The sequence below is a fragment of the Centruroides sculpturatus genome, unplaced genomic scaffold (genome assembly GCF_000671375.1).
Source record: "Centruroides sculpturatus isolate CEXI.00-Female unplaced genomic scaffold, Cexi_2.0 scaffold1098, whole genome shotgun sequence".
In the NCBI taxonomy this organism is placed as follows: domain Eukaryota; kingdom Metazoa; phylum Arthropoda; class Arachnida; order Scorpiones; family Buthidae; genus Centruroides; species Centruroides sculpturatus.
The window spans coordinates 194,449-215,432 of NW_019385403.1; the positions used below are offsets into that span (position 1 = coordinate 194,449).

Consider the following 20,984-nt stretch of genomic DNA (forward strand, 5'->3'; position numbering starts at 1 on the left):
TTTGATTTATTACTATTGTTCGGAATTGCTTTTATAAATTTATCTGATAGTAATAACTTGTAATAATTAAATAAAATAGGAACTTTGCTATTTTGCTTATATTCTTTTATATTGTGATTAAATCACAATACTGTATTAAGTGTTTCTTTTGATCTATATTATGGTATTATATAAATCTATAATATAATGTGATACAAATTTAAGATATTAATGTGGAAGATTTTTCTTTCAGCTGCATGTACCATATGCATTTTATAAAATATTTAAACATGAATTATAAAATTTTCAATTTTATTGTGAAATAAAAATGGAATTTTCTAAATTGTATTTGTAAAAGGTTCTATAACATTAACAACCCCATAGATAAACAAATGATTTTCTGCACACCATTAGTAAGATTTTCGAATCAATGTCAAATCAATAAAGTCATATTCTTTGTTAATGTGTACAGAGATTCATTTGTAAACTTATTTTAAAAATGTAAGATTTGAAAATGTTTCTTAATATAGAAATATGAATTGTTCAAGCATATTCAACTCGATCTGTATTCTAATAATGGTGTGAGTACCAGATTTTAATATATAATTTTTTGCATGATTTCATATTTGTTAGATATTAGTTATTCATAAACTGTTTAGCACTACTAAATAACATTACATTATACAATAAGCATTACTATTTTAAAAAGTATTTTATAGTGCTTATTGTTTAATGTATTTGTAAATATGCAATACCAAACAGCACAAATTTTGTTTTGGTGCTTGCTTCATACTGTTTGATTAAATTTCTGTTAACAGAGAATAATTTAATACAGTATTGAGAATGTAAAATTAAGTAATTTCTCTAATATTCATAATTAATTTTAACAAAGTAATATATCATGTGTTTGATTATTATAAAAACTATTTATCCTAGTAAGTGGAAAACTGCAATCTAGAATGTATAAATGACCTGAGATGAATTTTCTTCAGATGTACATTTCAGTAATGTAAATTGACATTCAAAGCCCAAGAATTTTGTTTAAGACAAAAGATTGTGTGGCAATCATGTCATCAGCATCCCAGTTACACTACTGGATCTTGATTATTTGGAACATGACATTTTGCCAAACTATTAAATTTATAAGTCTGTGTTAGAGTATGTATTTAGACTTTGATAACGTTCAAGGGGAAAAAAACTGTTAAATGGCAATAACAATATTGCAGTTTTTTAATACAAATTATAAAAATTTTCAAAGAAGTGGAATTTTAAATATACAAGTTATGTGAATGTATTTTGTTTCAGTTTTTTTGTAAGTCACTTGCACTCAATCTATCAAACAATGTAAATAGTTTTTAAATATTATTCCCAGTCTTTTTACTTCAAGAATACTTGGTATTCAGTCTCTAATGATTTGTGACAAAATATTAGATATCAATGTAAAAATGCCTTTGAATAATAAATTTTATTGTCAGCAAAAAGTTGTCTTATTTTTGTGATATTGTAAAGATTTAAAATTTTTAACCTTATTATACATTTAATCACAAGTGTACAAAATTCCAAAAAACAACATTTATTTGTTCAAACTGTTTATTCACTTTCCTTACACTACCAGTAGGATGGGAAGGCTTCCACTAAGCAAATAATAAACATGACAATGGACGTGAACCAAACTTCCAATACAAAGCTGCCAATTAAATTAATCTGTACACAAAAATCTCTTGTGAGCATTGCCCATGTCGTGGTGAAGCAAATAAATGAGATCTACTTCAGGCAATATTGTCACATAACAGAAAAAGACAAAACTAATCCCCTCTCTAATAAGTGATAAAACACTTATTTAAAGTACTACAAAGAACCCTGTTAAAACAATTCTTTACATTTTTCTTAATCACGAAACCTGGCAGAAACAGAACACAATTTTATTCTAAGAATCCATTGGTTGAGTTATTTATAAGTGAGTCTGCTTTTAGAACGACGTCCACGGAGACGTCTCGTTTGATCGCAACTGTCGACGAAGCTAGGCCTGAGATTTTGTAACTCGAATCTATAAATTTGACACAATGATCACATGTACTAGCCGACATTTAAAAATGGCACTGTTTCCAGAGGGAAAATGAAAGTATCATTGAACGGCACATCTATGGCACTTTATATTTTAATTTTCCCCTTAAAAAGCAAAATTGCATTTGTCATTATTTACGATCCCATAAATAAAATTGTAATCTTTGGCCAAAGCTGAAACAATACGGATATACTAACTAGTACATGTAACCATCAAGATAATACTAACTATAATTTTAGTAAATGATCAAATTTGCAACAAAGTTAAGTATTTAAGTGTGCCATTATTCAATCAAATTGCAATAATCTAAGATGTGTTAAATTACTAATTGGCAATAAAATAAAAATATTACACAATAATAATGCTTAAAGCAAAAAATATATGGAAAATGTGTTTCTAAAATTTTCTCTTAAATAATTTATTTTATTTGTGATTGATTAGATCACAATATTTAGTTCAACCCTGCAAGATTATATTTCTTGTTTGATTTGTATTTCAGTAATATTAAATTCAGTTACCCATCAGAATTGATTTAGTGAAAGTTTACATCTCTGATTCTTTCATGCTCGAGCAAAAAAAGCAAATGAAAAAGGAGGGCCTCTTCGATAAAATATATTCTTTTTGTGACGGATGGCTTTTAATGTACTACCATGGTGTATTATGCATGTTTCTCTATCTTGTTGACGACCATTCGGAAAACGATACAGAACATAATTATAAAAGGAAACAAATTTACCAAAAAAACATACACGATAAAAGTGAGCTGCCTTCCCCATGTAATATAGAAAGCACAAGGTTTGGTCTCGCAGAGACAGTAATAAAACACTAACACTGGTCATTGGTAGGAAATGGTTATGCACTCTTTCATTCCTTCATAAGGACAGGTCATTTTCCATCTTTGATCTGATGTTGCATACTTTGCGAAGTCATAGCTCTCACGACTGTCTTCTTTAAATTGAATGCTCCGTTCTACCGAACAGAACAAGATCTGTCTCCGCGGATGGACAGTTGTCTCCTGTGTGTGGCATTGTAAAAATAAAGCCATTTGTCTAAAACATTTTCGCGAGAAACTCAGTGTGTGGCACCTAACAACCAATCACATGGGTCAAAACAGCAATTATATACAAGGCAAAAGCCAACTGATTGTGATGTAGGCACTGAAGGAGATATGTCTGTTGATGGGTGATAAATGTGATGGCATCTAAACACTGAACAATTTAGTCTTTAACAAGTCTGTATATGTGATGTTGAGCACCATGCTCACTGGTTGACACTTCAAACACATAAGCAATACATAACAATGTTTCTTGAGTTTCCCTATTGGTCACCACCTAAAATATGATCAACGTTTTATCATGGTCAGATAAATATAAATAAATTTTTAAAAAAGTAAGAAAAATACCTGAAGGATAGTAAAATTTTCAAGAACGCTATTCATCATGTATTTTTCTGGTAAATGTTTTAATTTGTGAATGAAATTGATCATGTATTCGCACATAGGTGATCTGTGAATCCTGTACACAAATCTAGCATTTTCAAAACGTGCGTATTCCGTCTGCAAAAAAAGGAAAACTTTCATTAGTAAATTTATATTAGCAAAATCAATTTAAATCAAACACAACTTACTTCTACTTTTTCTACAACTTGTTTACCAAATGAACACACTTTTGTTGAACATGTAATGGTCATATTATCATTACTTTCATATCTAAATAAAAATATGTAATTTTTGTATTAGTATTAAAAACAAATAACTATAATATTTTTATTTATAAATTAACCTAAATTTGTATCATTTTGAAGATGTAAGTTATGATTTTATACAAAAAAAACTTTGGGAATCTGTAGAATGCAATGTTAACCTTTGGTAAATGGCAGTTTTGATTGGTGGCATCACCAATATGAAATGCCATTTACCATCAGACTCACTAACATAGCTGTCCAGGACTCTGGAAACTTTTTAAAAAATCACAACCATTTTTCCAGTTTTTAATTTTTTCCACTGCTTCAAATTAATTATTGCCACCAGTTTTACTTAATTAATGCAGGTAACTGATAACATTATCCGTTTATAGTCTGGAAAGCAAAAGTAACATGTTATGTTTCCTATCTCTGAATGATTGCTTTTTTAAATCATTTTTGAATGAATAATTCCAAATAACGCATTTGTTCATAATACTTAAACAATATTTCACAAGTTCTGTCGTTTTGAAGTTTTAATACTTTAGTTTATCGAGAAAAGATCAGTGAAAAAAAATTCCCAATCTGGAAATGTTGCACAAAACTACCTTTGGTTCTCAATTGTCATGATATCATGACAATAAGTACATTCCAGTATTCATCAAATAGTGCATTGGTAAACTGCAATGTACAAAAAATATGTTCCAATATTTACTGGTGCAGCAATTGAGGTGCATTGCACTCATTGGGTTGTGGATATGGTGAACTCTGATGAATATGGCTGCCTCTATGGTTATATTTAGCAACTTTATAAAATAATCATAAAAATTGAATAAGACGTTAGCATGTAATACTATTTAATACTATACATTGTAATTAAATATAAGATTATAATATGTCTAATTGAAACATAGGCTGTGTTGCTAATAGTAAGCAGAAGATTACACTTAATGCATAATAGAGTATGAAATGGTGTTTTTGTATAGACAGAAATTCTTTTAAGCTTCATTATGAAGACTAAAAGCAACAGTAGCAGCTAATGAAAATATTTCTTTATCATCATCATTTTTACTATTCATTTGTATTAATCCAAAGTTATTTTGACAAAATAATTCTGCAAATGCCAATATAACACTGTATGTTTCTGCCATCTTGGTAGGTTGCCAAGTGTTCCAGTAAAAGCTTGTTAAACTGTTCATCAATGCATCGGTTGTGGCTGCGACTGTTGCATACTGTAACATACCCATTGTTAGGTATGTGGTTCAAGGCACTCCCATCACACAGGAGCTCAACATTCTGCTGTTTTTTATGAAGCATGCATTTGTGATTCAATTACATGCTGAATGTCAAAATAAGCAGACTAAGGTTTTTACCACTTTAATAAAAATATCACCAAGTGATGATTTTGATGCTATGCATCTTTACCCCTGGCTGTCAGAAGTAAAGTTTGCAACATCCTGAACACAACAAACCTGAGGATAAGTGCACATCAGATAAAGCAGACAAAGCAAATTAAACAATTAGGTGTTATTATTGATTAAAAAATTTAATTTCACACGTCATACACTAAACCACTGACAAAACTAAGCATGTGGCCAATGCCCTGTTATTCTTGATGTTATTCTTGATGTGGCCAATGTTATTCTTGATTAAAAAATTTAATTTCACACGTCATACACTAAACCACTGACAAAACTAAGCATGTGGCCAATGCCCTGTTGCTAGGAACACTTAGAACTTAAGCCAAAGATACAGCTAAAATTATCATCAAACCTGTTCTCCTGTTTGCTATACAGGTCTGGGATCATATGACCAGCATGCAAAGCATAACAACAGACAGAACTCTTATCTGTCCAGAAAATTGTGACTTCACATATGCAATATTTATATAGGACAGCACTCACAAGATCTTTATTGATCATGTCAGGACTCCCTCCAATAGAATTAATTATTATGCAAATCATTTGTCATGAAAATCTCCTCTGCATTCCCTGGTGAGATTATACTGATTCAGATGTTGACAAAATTCTTAAGGAAAGTAAGATTTCCCTAGTTTGACAGTGATAGCTGACATTAAGAATTTTTACATTGACAAAAAGATTCTTCTCATGACCCAACATTTTCTTTTATAATCCTGGTGACCATTCTGTGTTTAGGATATATACTGACGGGTCCAGATGGGAGATGATGTGAGTGCTGCCTAAGTTGTTTATGCTGACAGAAGTCAAAGCTTCACTATGAGCAATATAAACTAGAGTGCTACTGTTCAATAGGTTACACTGAGACTTTTGCTAGCTATATAAGTTTAGTTTGTCAGATGTAAGAGAGAGCCAATACACTATGTACACTATTGCATTAGTTCAGATAATAGCTTTACACAGGATTGTAAAATTGATAGTCACATTAGGTTGATGCATTTAATTCATCACATTGTCAAACATTTAGATAACAACATTAGATTTCCAATGGATTCCAGGTCATACAGGGTACTCAGTATGATGCCACTGACCATCTTTGCCAAAACAAGTTGCTATGTCTATAATCAACAGTGCTTTCAGTTACATTTCTGTCTTTCACATACACATGCATGTCAATAAACAAATTAATATTCTCTGGCAAGAGAGCTGGAACTGTGATATTAATGGCAATCTTGAGCTCAACATTATCCCCAAGGTCCCAAGAGTTTGACTCTAAATACTTTGACTGACAAAAATGCTAGGGGTAATTACTTACAAGTCACAGTAACTTTAAAAGCATACAATATGGGTCAATACCAAGACCAAATCTATAGTAAGTGTGAGTCTCATGAATACCATACTCCAGTGTTTCTTAACAGGGGGTCCGTAAGAAGTTTGCCGGGGGCCACCAAATTATGCAAAATTTCCTTCAGAATATAATAAAAAGAAAATTGATGTATAACCAAATATCATATTGAAAAATGAAATAAGAAAGATAGTTTTCATATTTAGTTTTTTTTTATTTATTTCTTATTTCTTCCTATATACAACTTTGTCAGTATAGAAGAAATAAATGCAAATATGCTACTTACACTGCAGTATTTACTTCTTTTATTCCAAAGTAATTCTAAAAAACTATTAATGCTTGGAAATTAAAAATATGACACTTCCGTGTTGCGGCATTATTGACAGTCAATAATGCCGCAACACGGAAGTGTCATATTTTTAATTTCTAAACGCTGGCATGAAGTGAACTATATTTTCATTAATGCTTGGAATTTTCAAAATAAAGCAATAATAAAAAAATCAATTTATTATAGATAATTTAACAAATATAAATTATTTAAAAAAATGGGGGTTCACAAAAAAATTATGAAATATTTGGTGGGCTGTGAGTATAAAAAGGTTAAGAACCATTGCCATACACCACTTCACTTAGTTTTTACTTGCAATGGGTACACGAATATTAGGGATAGCTTAGAGCTGCAACTTTGGAAGTATACAATTAGCCTTGTACACCACACTAACTTAACAAAACAAAAACAATATACTGTCATTTGATTACATTCATAACCTAGAGTAGAGACCTAAAAATTAATTTTCAGGTAAAACATGCACTGGATGGCACTTAAGCTATCATAAAGCTATCCCAATCAATCAGCCTATCTAATTTTTGTTAGTTTAATTACTTTCTCACCTGGTATTTAGACTTAGTGTTTTCTCAGTTATGTTTGTAGGCAGATTAATATTATAATAGGTGTTAGAGACTCTGGATGGACCAGTGGGTTACCTTATTTTTATGTTTTAGCATAGTTGTTTAGGGATAAGCATTAAGTTGTGTTGGCCTTTGTTGGCTCTGTGTTTAGTCTCTACAGTATATTAGCTTAATTACTTTTGTTTTATTAGTTATAATTAGCATTAATTAATTTTACTTTAGCTACTAAGTAGTTGTATTTCTAATCTGTAAATAGTTTTATTTAGAGGATTAGATAAGTATAACATATAACCTGTTATGCATTCTAGTTGTAATTTGTTTTAAGTCAAGATTAGTTATGTTTCTGTCTGTTAGGATCCTTCTTTCTACCTTAATTAAATTTTTCTAAGACAATACAATCTAACTAATTAGTCACTTCAGTGAACCACACTTTCTGTAGGTCTGCAGATAGTCTCATTTGTGAGAATGTCTATACTATTTTCGTTAGTTTTCGGTGGAAAAAATCCTTCAGGAGATTTCATAGAATGGCCAGGAGCTTAAACTCCTCAGGTATACAACAAGCTTAGAGTGATGCCAATAGCAATAAATGGTGTAGTGTTGAGCATAAAGAACCATACTTTCTTTTTCTATCCACCTCTTCATTCCCTTCCTAGCTAAACATTGTGTACAGTCATGTCTTTCCTTCACCTGTTACTAATACATGTAAAGAATATCAACTAGAATATATTATATAATCCTAATAAATACTATTTATACAAAAATAATATTTAAGCAAAGCCATTTGAATTCTAAAGTACCATTACAACATTTATCAGCCTATTTAATAAATATAATACCTTTTTTCAATAAATGACACCATTATTACATAATATATTTCATATAAAAGTCACAAGATATTCACAATTAGTGTAATGTGATGAACTTATTTTTCAATTTTTGTTGATTTGTTTAAGAACACGTTAAACAAATTAATGATATAAAATATATATAGTAATAAATAAAAAAAACAAAGATAAAATTATCACTTGAAAATTGATTTATATTTTTGAATAAATTATGATGACCAATACTATATTTAATTTATGCACAGTTTATTTCTGATATTTTTTAAATCAACAGATCAATGTAAAGCAGTAAACAGTGTGTATGTGTGTGTGTATATATATATACATTTTTAATTTTCAAACAATGTCAGATAATTCTTACTGAATTTAAAACAAACAAATAATTGACAATGACTAGAACAATTACTGCATCATAGTACTTCTAAAATATAAGAAAAATCATTTGTATCTAGCAAAATACTATAAAAACATGTTAATGGTGCAAACTGAATTCATAATTCAAAATATTCTACTTAAAAAAATAAGAATTCATTAAATTAATTGCAGAATAACCATGGGTGCCAACTCTAAGGGACTAAATGAGTTCAGCTCCTTAGAGTTAGGACCCATGAGAATAATTATAAATACGAAATTTAATTACCCAAGTCTTGTAAAATCCAAAACACATATACTTACATCAGAATTCTTTGTTAACATGGAATTCACACTATTGCATTTCAGTAACATCATAACAATTAGCATAACTCAAAAGTGGAAAAATTATTTTGAGCACTTTGATATTGATTGAGAAAATTATATACTTCTATATTGTACTGTACAATATGTATACAGACAATGTTATGCATTATATGTTTTGTATCTGGATTGAAAAGTTAAATATGTTACTAACATTTCATCAAGACAATAATCAGAAAATCTATCATATATTTTTCTAACTTAATTCATGAATGATAAATGATGATAGAAAACACAAGATTTTGAATAAAATAAAGTGTTTGAATGACACATTATCTGTCTTGTTATGAATTTTATCACAATCTTATGGAAATGCAAAATTTTCAGTGCAGCTAATATTGTTGCAACTTTCTGACTGAAATTCTATTATTTATGAATAACACTGAACACTTTCAACTTGTTACAACAAAATTATAATTTGATTCCAATAGAAATTTATTTACCTGTTTTAATCAAAGACAGAGAAAATGAAGTAATAAAATCTTCAAATCATTTTTTCTAATATTACATGATACAATAAGTCTTAAATTCATTTCATCAGAAAATAGAATTTTTCATATTTTAACTACATTAATTGTACTATAAGATATAAATAATGTTATAAATACAGAAGTTAAGAATGAAGTATAGAAACTCCATTCTTGACATACAAATTTACAATTCAGATACATCTTAAAAATTTTGAATTGTGTGTAATGTTGAATGATGGAAATTTTTGGTTGGTGAATTGTATTACATTATGAATAAAATGCAATACTTTTACACTAATTTCTGAAAGTTTAGCAATCAAAGGGAATTTCTGATGGATTGCAAAATAATTCCTTAGTTGATGAGTTGCAATAGATTATAAAGTAAATGCATTATTTTTTCCCCTATTGGTCATATTGAACCTTTTCTCTTGTTGACTACTTTCTAAAATTAGATTTAGTTTGCCAATAATACCTACACAAAATAAATACTAATTTTTTTATTTAAAATAAAACAAACTTAAAATTAAATTTTATAAAAGTAAAATGCACAAAGATAATTATTATATTTTTTGTTACATTTTTAAACATAGTAAAAATTAATTTGTCCACTATTCCTTAAAAGACTCCTAAAGTATCTCATATTTAGGAGTCTTTTAAGGAGTCATTAGTTGAACACCTAATAACCTACTTATGAATTTCTGCTCTTAAGTCATTAAATACAAAAAAAAAGTTACAAAAAGTTTTGATCATTTTTATAATCAAGTTGCATTTCTTCAAAATTTTATGTTGGAATAATAATAATAAATGATAAGCAAATCTCTTGAAATATACTGTGTCTATTGATAACAACAACAATAGGTTGTAGCGAAAATTTATGAACACTTGCATTTTTGTCCATAATATAAAGGATTAGATTTAATGATTTCACTATATTTTTTGAATAATTTTCTGCTTAGCATGATATAATTGCAATTTTGCAAACTATATGGTAATGCTACACAGCAATTTATTATTGTTTATATCTTTAAAAATACTAGTTTTAAAAATATTAAAAACAAAAATTCTTCAAAAAAGCAAATAGTGTTACTTGATAAGAAACATTTACATTTTTCTTTTTTAAATTAACTTCTGTAGTTACTAAATGTTTTAAATGATATCATTTGATGTAATATACACTACCATGGCTTTGACTCTGAAGTCTTTTTGTCCAAACTGTCATAAAAACAAAATAAAAGCATCATTTCATGTTTAATAACCTTGTATATTTAAAAGCATCTTTGACTGGCATTTAGTTTAAAATATACAGTTTACATTTTTGATTTTTCTCACTTAGAATGAATTTGTCATTTTTCTGTTGGCACACTGAGAAAAAAACATTTATTTACTTTATTTTTATTTTACAATAAATTTATCATTATTGAAGAAATCTCAACAATCTGAAACAAACCTATGTTTATTTCCAACTTAATCTTTTCATTTGGAAGCACAGTTTATTTCTGATATTTTTTAAATCAACAGATCAATGTAAAGCAGTAAACAGTGTGTATGTGTGTGTGTATATATATATACATTTTTAATTTTCAAACAATGTCAGATAATTCTTACTGAATTTAAAACAAACAAATAATTGACAATGACTAGAACAATTACTGCATCATAGTACTTCTAANCAATATCTAATTCTATAAATAATTTAAAGTATAAAAAAAGTTATTTTACAAACTAAATACAGTGGGTGATCGGTTAACAAACAGTTCGGACTACAAACAAATCGAATAGCAAACACTTTTGCAAAAGACTTTTATGTTCAGACAACAAACACCTCACAGAACAAAAACACAAGAAGAAGCAAAATAAAATAATGAATACTGATTGGTCTTCATTTGTCTTCAGGCAACAATTCAAAGCTTTTCGAAGCACAGGAGACGTCAACATCAACACACGACCTGGCACATACTGATTGAATAGTATTCCTCCAAACTTTGAAACTCTCCCTTGTAATTCCAGCCTTTTATTTTTCTGACAGAAAGAATTTTTTTTTATAGTATTCGCAAGAATGTCAGGCAGGCACTCATTAAGTTTTGCATCGGTTTTTAATTTCGAAAGGTGAGAGCATAACAGCAAAGGTAGAGAGTGAGCAGAAGATGTCTGATGTTGCTGGGCAGTATAGCTTGCAGGTCTACAATAGGCTACAGTTTAATTTTATCAAAGAAAGATACAGTATAATCAAGAAGACTCAAGCAGCTAAAGGAGTAGCAAAAATCACATCTGAGAAATAAAGAACATTGAGGAGCTCATAATGAATATGATGACAGAACACCAAGAAACTTGGTGAGATATGTTTTTCTTCTGAATAAGAGGATTAATGTTGACATCTGCTATTAAAGACATTTTGAAGAAGTGGGAGCATGTCAGAACAACGGTCTTAGAATGGCATCCAAACCAGGCTGAGGTTAATAGGATTAGGGATCTCTATGACAATGTTATTAATTACTTCCAAAAAATCCTGAAGAAGAGAGAAAAGCAATCGACATTGGACAGATTCTTTAATGCCCCACAAACAGAAAAAAACATGACTGATAAAAATGCAAGACTGTATATATGTATTTTTATTATTACATATAAATAAACATAGTAAGAAAGTATATAATTTTTATTCTCCAGAATGGATTAATCAAATTTCCATAAAAATCTATGGTAAATTGATAATCAGTTAACGAACAATTCGGAGAGCAAACACAGTCTTGGAATGGATTATGTTTGTTAACCGATCACCCACTGTATTTGAAATTTTGAAATTAGATCTTTGTTGTAGAACATGTTCTATTCAAGTTTATGATTTAAAAATAATTTTTTGAATATTCTTCATTAAATTCTTTTTGATTTGAAACATTATTTACAAACTTCAATGTTAAAATGTTTAAGGCATTTTAACATAAAACAATGTAAATTTCAAAAATGTTCTACTTTTATTCATAACAAACTGTATTATAGAAATAAATAAATTAGTAGTATAAAATTTATCAGATACCTTTAGATAGATTTTTTACTTTTGAAAAACTTCATTTTGTCCTAAGATGCTTTTTATTTTGGTTTATTGAGTACTTTTGTATTTTTTTTTCAGCTTATTCTAAATTTTTAAGCTAATTTTGTTTTTCTCTTTTTAATTAAGTAACTAATGTGTCAGATTTTTTTCAAATACAATTCAGCTAAACTTTAATTAAAGATTAGCCAAGTCATTAAATGTCTAAATATTAATTTTTCAGGTTATGATTGAATATTTGGATTTAGTTATTACAATAGAGCATTGATTATCTGAATATCGATCAACCAAAACGTCAATTAACCGAAAGCTTTCCAGTCAGCAAATTTAAATTTCCGTTAGTGTTGAGGCACTGCAATCTTTGGCTATGTCTTGGGCTACTCAATATTATTTTTGTTGGTGTGAGTGTTTTAGCTGGCAGCACTGGCGCAACCATGAGAGGGTACTTAAGGACATGCCAGGATTTGAACAAATTTCAACATGGGATAGTTTAATATATTTTTTTGTACATAATCAGTTATCTAAAAAAATCGATTTTCTGAACAACCCCAGTCCCTCAATTGATTTAGATAATCGATGCTCTATTGTGTATATATATATACAGGATATCCCCAGAATAACTTCTGCAATGATTGGTACACTACACTCTCCACAAGCAAGTTTGCCTCTGCATAATTTGATGCACTGTTGAGAATCTATCCTCCTCAGTGGTAATTCTTCAGATGCATGAATAAAGATGTTTGCATAAGTCAGCATTTACTCAAAAAAGTTACTCTGGGACACCCTGTATAAAGGTAAATTTCTATGAGAAGTAAATAGAATTTGCTCCTACTTACTAATAATACTTTGGATTGTAACAAAAAGTTGCAATCCAAAGAGCCAAATATTAAAACTTGGTTTTTTTTTTAAATAATAGAATTGCTATATTGCAATGAATACTTAGTCAACAGAATTATTATTTGGATTTTTCCAATTCACATTCAGTATTGAATTGAATTTCAAATTCAATAATGAAATTTATACTGTAGAAAAAATTACTAGTTCTAATTATACTCATAAAATCATCTCTAATATCTCTATTAAAAACTTTTTCTATGTTTTTGTAATGTCCAAAAACATTTAAATAATTTTTGAAGTTGCCTTCACTTTCTTCTTTTATTTTTAACATCTCCACATTTTTTTCATAAAAAAAGATGAAAATCTTTTATTGAATTCTTTTTTCACTATTAAAATAAATTATAACATAAAGAATATTTTTCATCTAATTCAAAGAAAAAAAAATTTATTTGATGACATATTCACTTCATTGAATTTTCTTATTTAAAAATCTCAAGGCAAAATTTACAAATAAATTATTTCAAAAGAATCTTAATTTTTGAAATCTTAATTCTTGGTACTCCATTGTTTACTCCATATCATTCTTCCAGCAGTAATAAAAATTGTAATATTAGGTATTTATAATATACATTCAACTTTGCTTATTTTCAAATCATAAAACTGCTAAACTTTTTGAAATCTCATTTTCTACAATTAACATGTTTGTTGCCAGTTGACATAATTCTGCATTGTGACCTTCATATAACACGGAATTACATCAACTGGCAGCAAACATGTTAAGGTGTTTTTATTCAAATGTATTATATATCAGCTGTATTTAAATTTAATTATTCTTGGCATATAAAGTAACACAAATTTACAGAAGTAAACATAACATCAATTTTGCTCAGCATACTCTCAAACAAATCATTCATTTTCAGACACGATATTTTTGTAGTTGTTAATTCTTATAAATAACAAATAATTCCTGTCAACAAAATAATCTAGAACTATGTTTATATTTTCAAAAATCATTTTAATTTTGTAATCAAGATAATATGAAATAATTGTTTTATTCTCAGAAGAAAGTTAACATTTCTTGAAGTTACATGGCTGTTTTGGGACTGAGGTCTTATCGATATAATTTACTCCCAATCATATCAAAATTAACAGTAAATTGCAACAGATTGTACCATGTTTTCAATTAACTTCTGATCATAATTTTGAAAAAATATAGGAAAAAAATATAAGAATGTAATTAATTGTTTTGAGAGAAGATAAAATTTTATAGAGAACTATATTATGTTACATTTAAAAAATGTTACTTTAAGCTATCCAAAACAGGCTAAATATTTTACCATTTTATATATATCTTGAAGCAAAACACATTATATTTCAAATTAACATTCAATATATTGAATAATATAAATAATAAATATATTATTTATATTTATNTCTAGTGAACAAGAATTTTTTTATTATTTATATTTATTCAATATATTGAATAAATATAAATAATAAAAAAATTCTTGTTCACTAGATGAAATACAATTTTCATCTAGTGAACAAGAAGTCTTAATTATTACTAATTCTTCTATGGTAAAAACACAACTTTTACATTGTTGAGATGCAAAGAAAGAGAAAATATAAACTAAATAATCAAACTTTAAATTTACTTCCCAACTTACAATCAAAAACTAAATTTTTTTACATTTAAATTTAGATATTCAAAATTTTAGTTTATTTTATCTTTAATGTATTTTTTATTTAATAGCAAAACATTTTCTCAAGTAGCAGCATCTTAAAATTTAACAAAAGGAAATAAAATAGTATATTTCTCTTCTGAATCACATTTAAATTTATAATTTTGTTTAAAAATTTTTTGTTTACCTTATAAACTTTTAATATATAAATATAAATGAGTAATTTTAACATTCAAAACATTATTTGACAAATCTGTCAAATTGAAAAACATTCATAAATATTCTATTTAAAAATTTAAATTAATCTTCCTTAAAGTTTATAAAACAAAATATTAATGAATATTTTTTTAGCTATTAAAACTTTAATGTGTTTTAAGCACTTTTATGTAATTTGAAATGTTAGCCTGTTAGTACCAAAATAGGAAATGTCAAAAATATTGAAATGCTTTGCTTATCAAAGTAAAATTACTCTGATAAATGCAGTTAAGTGCACATCTTTTGTAAACTAACCATACATATAATCTGAAATCTTTCAGATTAATTCTGTCAGGATTTTAACTATTTATTTTGTTCAAAGTTCTAATAAAGTTTAATCTCAAATATTCTGTAGTCTACAGTATGTTTTAAAAAAACATTATTTTGTGCATTATACAATTAAGATTAATCTAGACAAGTAGAAAAGTTAAAATTTCAATGTACAGAAGAGCAAATGAAACTTAGTAAAGTCTTAAATATTAGTTTAAATTTTCAGTACTGATGCAGTTTAACATTTCTCATTTCTTCTGTTACATTTTTTAATTTTAAATTTTTTCACACATATATATATATACTGTATTTCAATAAATATATGTAAGTATAGTGATTCATTTGCCAGTAATGGCAATTTTTTTCTTGAGAAAAATTAAATTTATTTAGTTTCTTGTATAAAAGAGTATAGTAACTGTGATATGTAACAAAACATAAAATTAACAATAGTAGCCTAATGACATATGGAGACATCGACCTACTGCTATGAGGGATTGGAACTGGATTTGAATCTGGATCTCCCACATAAGTTATTGTGGGTGTTGGGATGTTGTTTTCTATCCAGTTGCTCATATTGGCCAATCCCAATGCAGGTCAGACCCAGCTATAATTTACAAAACTGAGACCACCTATATAGTCTATGCAAAGCAAAGTCCCACAAGACAAATCCTACCTAATTCTACAAATAATTTGAAAATTTAAAAATAAAGCAAATATACAATGAACCCCAGTATTATAATTTCTTATATTTGTATTTAATTTGAATAATTCACAAATAAAAAATCATTTTTATACAGTTTAATTTAATATATATCTTATTTTGAAACTGTTTAGAACCTAATAAAACGCAATAAAAATTTTAAGATATATAAGACATTTAGAGTATTAGAAGACGACTTGCAAAACATAGTTTCAAAGCTTGTTAACTATCACAGAAAATTTCTGTAACCTGAAGATTTGTTAGTAGAAAGTGTAAAGAAAATGTAATAAATAGTTTCAATAAGTCAGACAATATCTGTAAAAGACAATCTAAATAATGAATGACATAATCATTAATTTTAGATAAACAAGAAAAAGCAGAATTTTATAACTTGTTTGTAATATAATTTGTCTATTGTATTTATTCATTAATATTATATTTATATATATATTTATAGAAATTAAACAATAAACTATGTTTCAATATATTTTTCATACTCCCATTACTTTCAAACAAATATATGTTTGTATGTCATTTAGATTCTTCTTATTTACTTTTCAAAATATACACAATTTATTCTGTAACCTAAAGATTTGTTAGTAGAATATACTGTCTTATTTCATGTTTATTTTAAAATTTTTCTAGCTGAAAATTATTAAAAGCAAATAATTGAATTTTATTATGGAATATTCAAAAATAAAATATTTGACACTTAATGTGTTTCTAGTATTTTTTTTATTTTTTACAGAAATAATTGAAGCATGTAATAAAAAGAAGACAATATTAACAAACTTCTTTAAGAGAAAAGTTTTTGATAATAATTATTCTATTGTTTAATTCACATGATATAAAGAATTTAAGTGTCAATGCACTAACAGTAAAAATATTATATTGTGTTTTCTGCATTATATCCAAAATTAGCTACACAAAAATTTGCATTAAAGATTATACATATAAAACAAGAGATTTACCCATAAAAAGAAAACTGTTGAAACTTACATTCTTAAGACTTGATAATTACACTTTAAGATATATGAATCTATGCTGCTGTTATAATAAATGTTGAATTTAAATATTAGAATAAAGTCAAATTTGCAATGATTCACAACAGACTTACAGATTTTACTCAAACACTAAACTTTTATAACAGGAATATAGTCTTTAATCAATAATTTAACAAATATGTAAATTAATATATTTCAGTTACATAATACTTATATAAATTTGAACATTATGCTAATAATCTGATTATTCTGATTTTCAAATGGTCAAAAGGATACAAAAGAAAATCCTCATTGCACAAATCTAATAACAGTTTATAATGCATTTTGGTTGTCAATGAGAAATTAGTCTACATTTCAAGCAATTAAAATCGTTAAAATAAATGATAACTTTTCATCAAGAAAGATTTTAAAATACAGAAAATAATAATCTATCATAGTAAAATCTAACATTTTAATAGTGAATAAAAACAAATCCAAATTAATAAAAATATAATCAAAGAACTTATTACATACAAAAAACTTCATAAGAATCAGTTAAAATGAATAATTGTTGGAGTATTTTTTTGATACAAAAGGATTTATAAATTATTTATTTATCCCATTATGTTCTATAGGTAACAAAAAATACATGAAAGTTTCATGTAAATTGAGAGATGCTTTCTACAGTAAACACCCAAATAAGTGGGAGGATAAAGACTGAAAATTATTACACAATAATACATCTAGTCATCAACTAGTTACATTAGAAGAGGTGTTAACAAACTACAGCATGGTCGTTTTACCTAGGACCTTGTATCTGCTCTGTCACTCCCTGTATAATATCCTCATTTTCTTATTATAAAAAGTAAAAATTGTGGTGAAACCATTTTAAAAATAAAAATGAAACAAGGAAGACTATTAGGGAAACATTATGTTAAACAAGAGCTGTTTCAAAAATATTCCAACAAACTGTATCATATTGGAATAAAGGCATTGCCACAAATGACAAATATTTTAAAGTAATTTGTGCTTAATGTATAGATTTAATTTTATATAAATAGATGATTTAGTGACAAAATGTTACAGAACTGATACAGAGCATCAATTCTGAAATGTTTAGTCCTCAGAGTATTATAATAGTTTCTGTTAGCAATACTTAAATTGAATCAAACATTTTCATTAAAGAATTTGTTTATCTAGTGCATTCAAATGTTCAGTCTTTATATTGTAGCAATGAATCTGTTCATAATCTGTGACTCTCAATATTTTTATTTAAAAAATACAAAGGAAAAAATCCTCATTGCACAAACCTAATAACAGTTTATAATGCATTTTCATATACAATTCTTATGTTTTAAATATAGTCAATAAATATCTCACCAAGTATAATATTGTATTACTTGCATTATTATTATTAGAAACATATTTTTATATGAACATATGAGAATAATCTCTTATAATCATGAAAGATATTTTGGAAGCTCTCTGAAAATTCACAATTTTCTACATTCATTAATATCTGCTGCAATTATTGATATATTTTACATTAACTTAGATATAACAGATGACAACAGGATGAAGATCCATAAAAATTAACCTTAACAGAATAAAATATATTCCACATTTTTCATAATTAGAAAAAGTTACTATTAATTATTTTGTTTCTTGGTTATTACTATTAAAAACTGTTGTTATTTGCTTAATTTGTAATCAAATTTATAATCCTTGTTAAAAATATATTTTACTCATTAAAGATTTGCTTCTAGTATAAATTACATTGAAACTACTGATATATCTACAATTTCTTCATTTTTTCTCAGATTTCTTTCTAAGCATCTGTAATTTATATATTTTGTTGTACATAAATCTTGTGATAAGTGATAAACTCAAATTAAAAAAAAAAATGGTGTAAAATGCTATTTATTTGTTTAGATCTTTTAAATATAGCTAATAGATTTTATTAGTAAAGAGTGCATTGCTTTTCACAAATTATAGTATCAAATTCAATATGCTATAATAAAATATTTAATAAATTTGAAAATACAATCCTTAATTACTTTGATGGTAAAAATCTATTCATCTTGTCACATTATAATCATTTATAAGCATGAACTGTTGAAATTTGAATAGAATGAATTTGATACAAATTTACTTAATAGGATTTAAAATAAATTGTATACATTAGTTTTATATAGCTCAAATCTTCATTAAATGTTAAAGTTTTAGAAATTTTATTTTTGTTCTATCCTTAAAAATTATTCCTAAAATTCTCTCAATTACTAATCTGATTTCAATTTAATGATTGATATTATCAATGAGATAATTGAATAATTTCCATTTTAGATAAGCAAAATTATAATATTCTGTAAAATCCACTAACAATATACTTATTTTTTAATAACTGCATTGGAAAATTATAATTTTACTTTAGTTACTTTACATTAAACAGAGTTTTATTTTATCTCATTTTTTTATGTGCAAATAACACATTTTATGTAGAAAATTTGTTTGTAAAAGATGTGGTATATTTATCATTATAAAAATATTATAATGGAAAATATAATGATGATCTTATTATTTATATTTAATCACATGCTTCTTACAAAATACATCTGTTATTCATTTATTTGGATTTATTGGTAAAATTATGAAATAGTTTTAGTTTTTAAAAGTGTCTTAATAAATCCTTTAATAATAATAATAACATTTTTTATTAATAAAAATGATTTTTAAATATTCTAAGGCTTGTGTATTTTGTTACATTTCTGATTACAGAATTACAAATTGAAGTTATCAAATGTGTTAACTAGTTTATAAGAATTTGAATAATTGTTAAGAATTTTATTGTGCTTTCATATCATTTTAAATATTTAAAACTATGACAGTCTATAAAATCAAAATAAAATCTATAATGTCTAATTATTAATAACTTACTGGCTCGTGACGCCGTAAAATGCACCTGTTTCATCTTGAATGTTTGTGTTTAGGTCAGCCTGAAAAGATGTAGGTTGAATTAAAATCAATAATAATTTATTAAAAGATAAAAAGAATAAATTTCAAAAAAAACAAAATAAAAAATCTACCCAAAATTTCACCAAAAAGAAGGCATTTTGTGGTCCTTTATCATACAATTCTTTAAGCCCACCTTTCTTTTCAGGAAACTTATCATAAATTTGCCTAATGTCTACTGCCTAAGAATGAAAATAAAAATAAAATACATAAAAGTTAAGAATAAAATAATTTTAAGCTGAAATTAAATGAACTTACTTCCAAGGGTGGGTCTGTAAAAACAGATAAACCTCCTATGTGGACAAACAGATGTTTATGATACTGTAAAAAAAAAATGAGTAATTTTTATTACAAATAATAAAATAAATATTTAGAGGATCAAACAACTTGTACATTGTCTGGATCCCTCTGCTGTTCCATAAAAGCGGAAAATTCTACGAGACGGAGTTTTTGCGTCGCAATGGATTTATTGTCCCAAGTCTGAGAAGGAGGATGATTGAGGAGATCAACACCAGTCATGGAGGCAGTGACGGGAGGTTTCGGTGGAATGGCATATGGTTGACCAGCAAACGGCTTAATACTGAATAAATATAAAATGTTCAAAGTTATAATTTCAAAGAATGCACATAAAACTACAAAGTTTAAAAAAAATCTAATTATTTTTTTTAAATTTTTAACACAGTTTTTTAAATTATTTTCTAAAGTTATGTATATATAATATATAATATACATATACATACAAATATATATATATATATA

General features: G+C 26.7%; 1 protein-coding gene across 1 annotated transcript in view; it reads right to left on the reverse strand.

The window, feature by feature from the left end:
* Positions 1-1,540: 1,540 nt before the first annotated feature.
* LOC111638584 (transcriptional enhancer factor TEF-3-like) overlaps positions 1,541-20,984 on the reverse strand; it is a 40,034-nt gene continuing 20,590 nt past the window's right edge. Inside the window, exons 6-12 of the mRNA XM_023384313.1 lie at positions 20,619-20,805; positions 20,484-20,546; positions 20,300-20,407; positions 20,151-20,209; positions 3,671-3,752; positions 3,447-3,599; positions 1,541-3,375 (exon numbers count right to left, since the gene is read on the reverse strand). Of these exons, the coding sequence (XP_023240081.1) occupies positions 3,262-3,375; positions 3,447-3,599; positions 3,671-3,752; positions 20,151-20,209; positions 20,300-20,407; positions 20,484-20,546; positions 20,619-20,805 (766 nt within the window). The 3' untranslated portion in view covers positions 1,541-3,261. The remainder of the gene's footprint in view (positions 3,376-3,446; positions 3,600-3,670; positions 3,753-20,150; positions 20,210-20,299; positions 20,408-20,483; positions 20,547-20,618; positions 20,806-20,984) is intronic.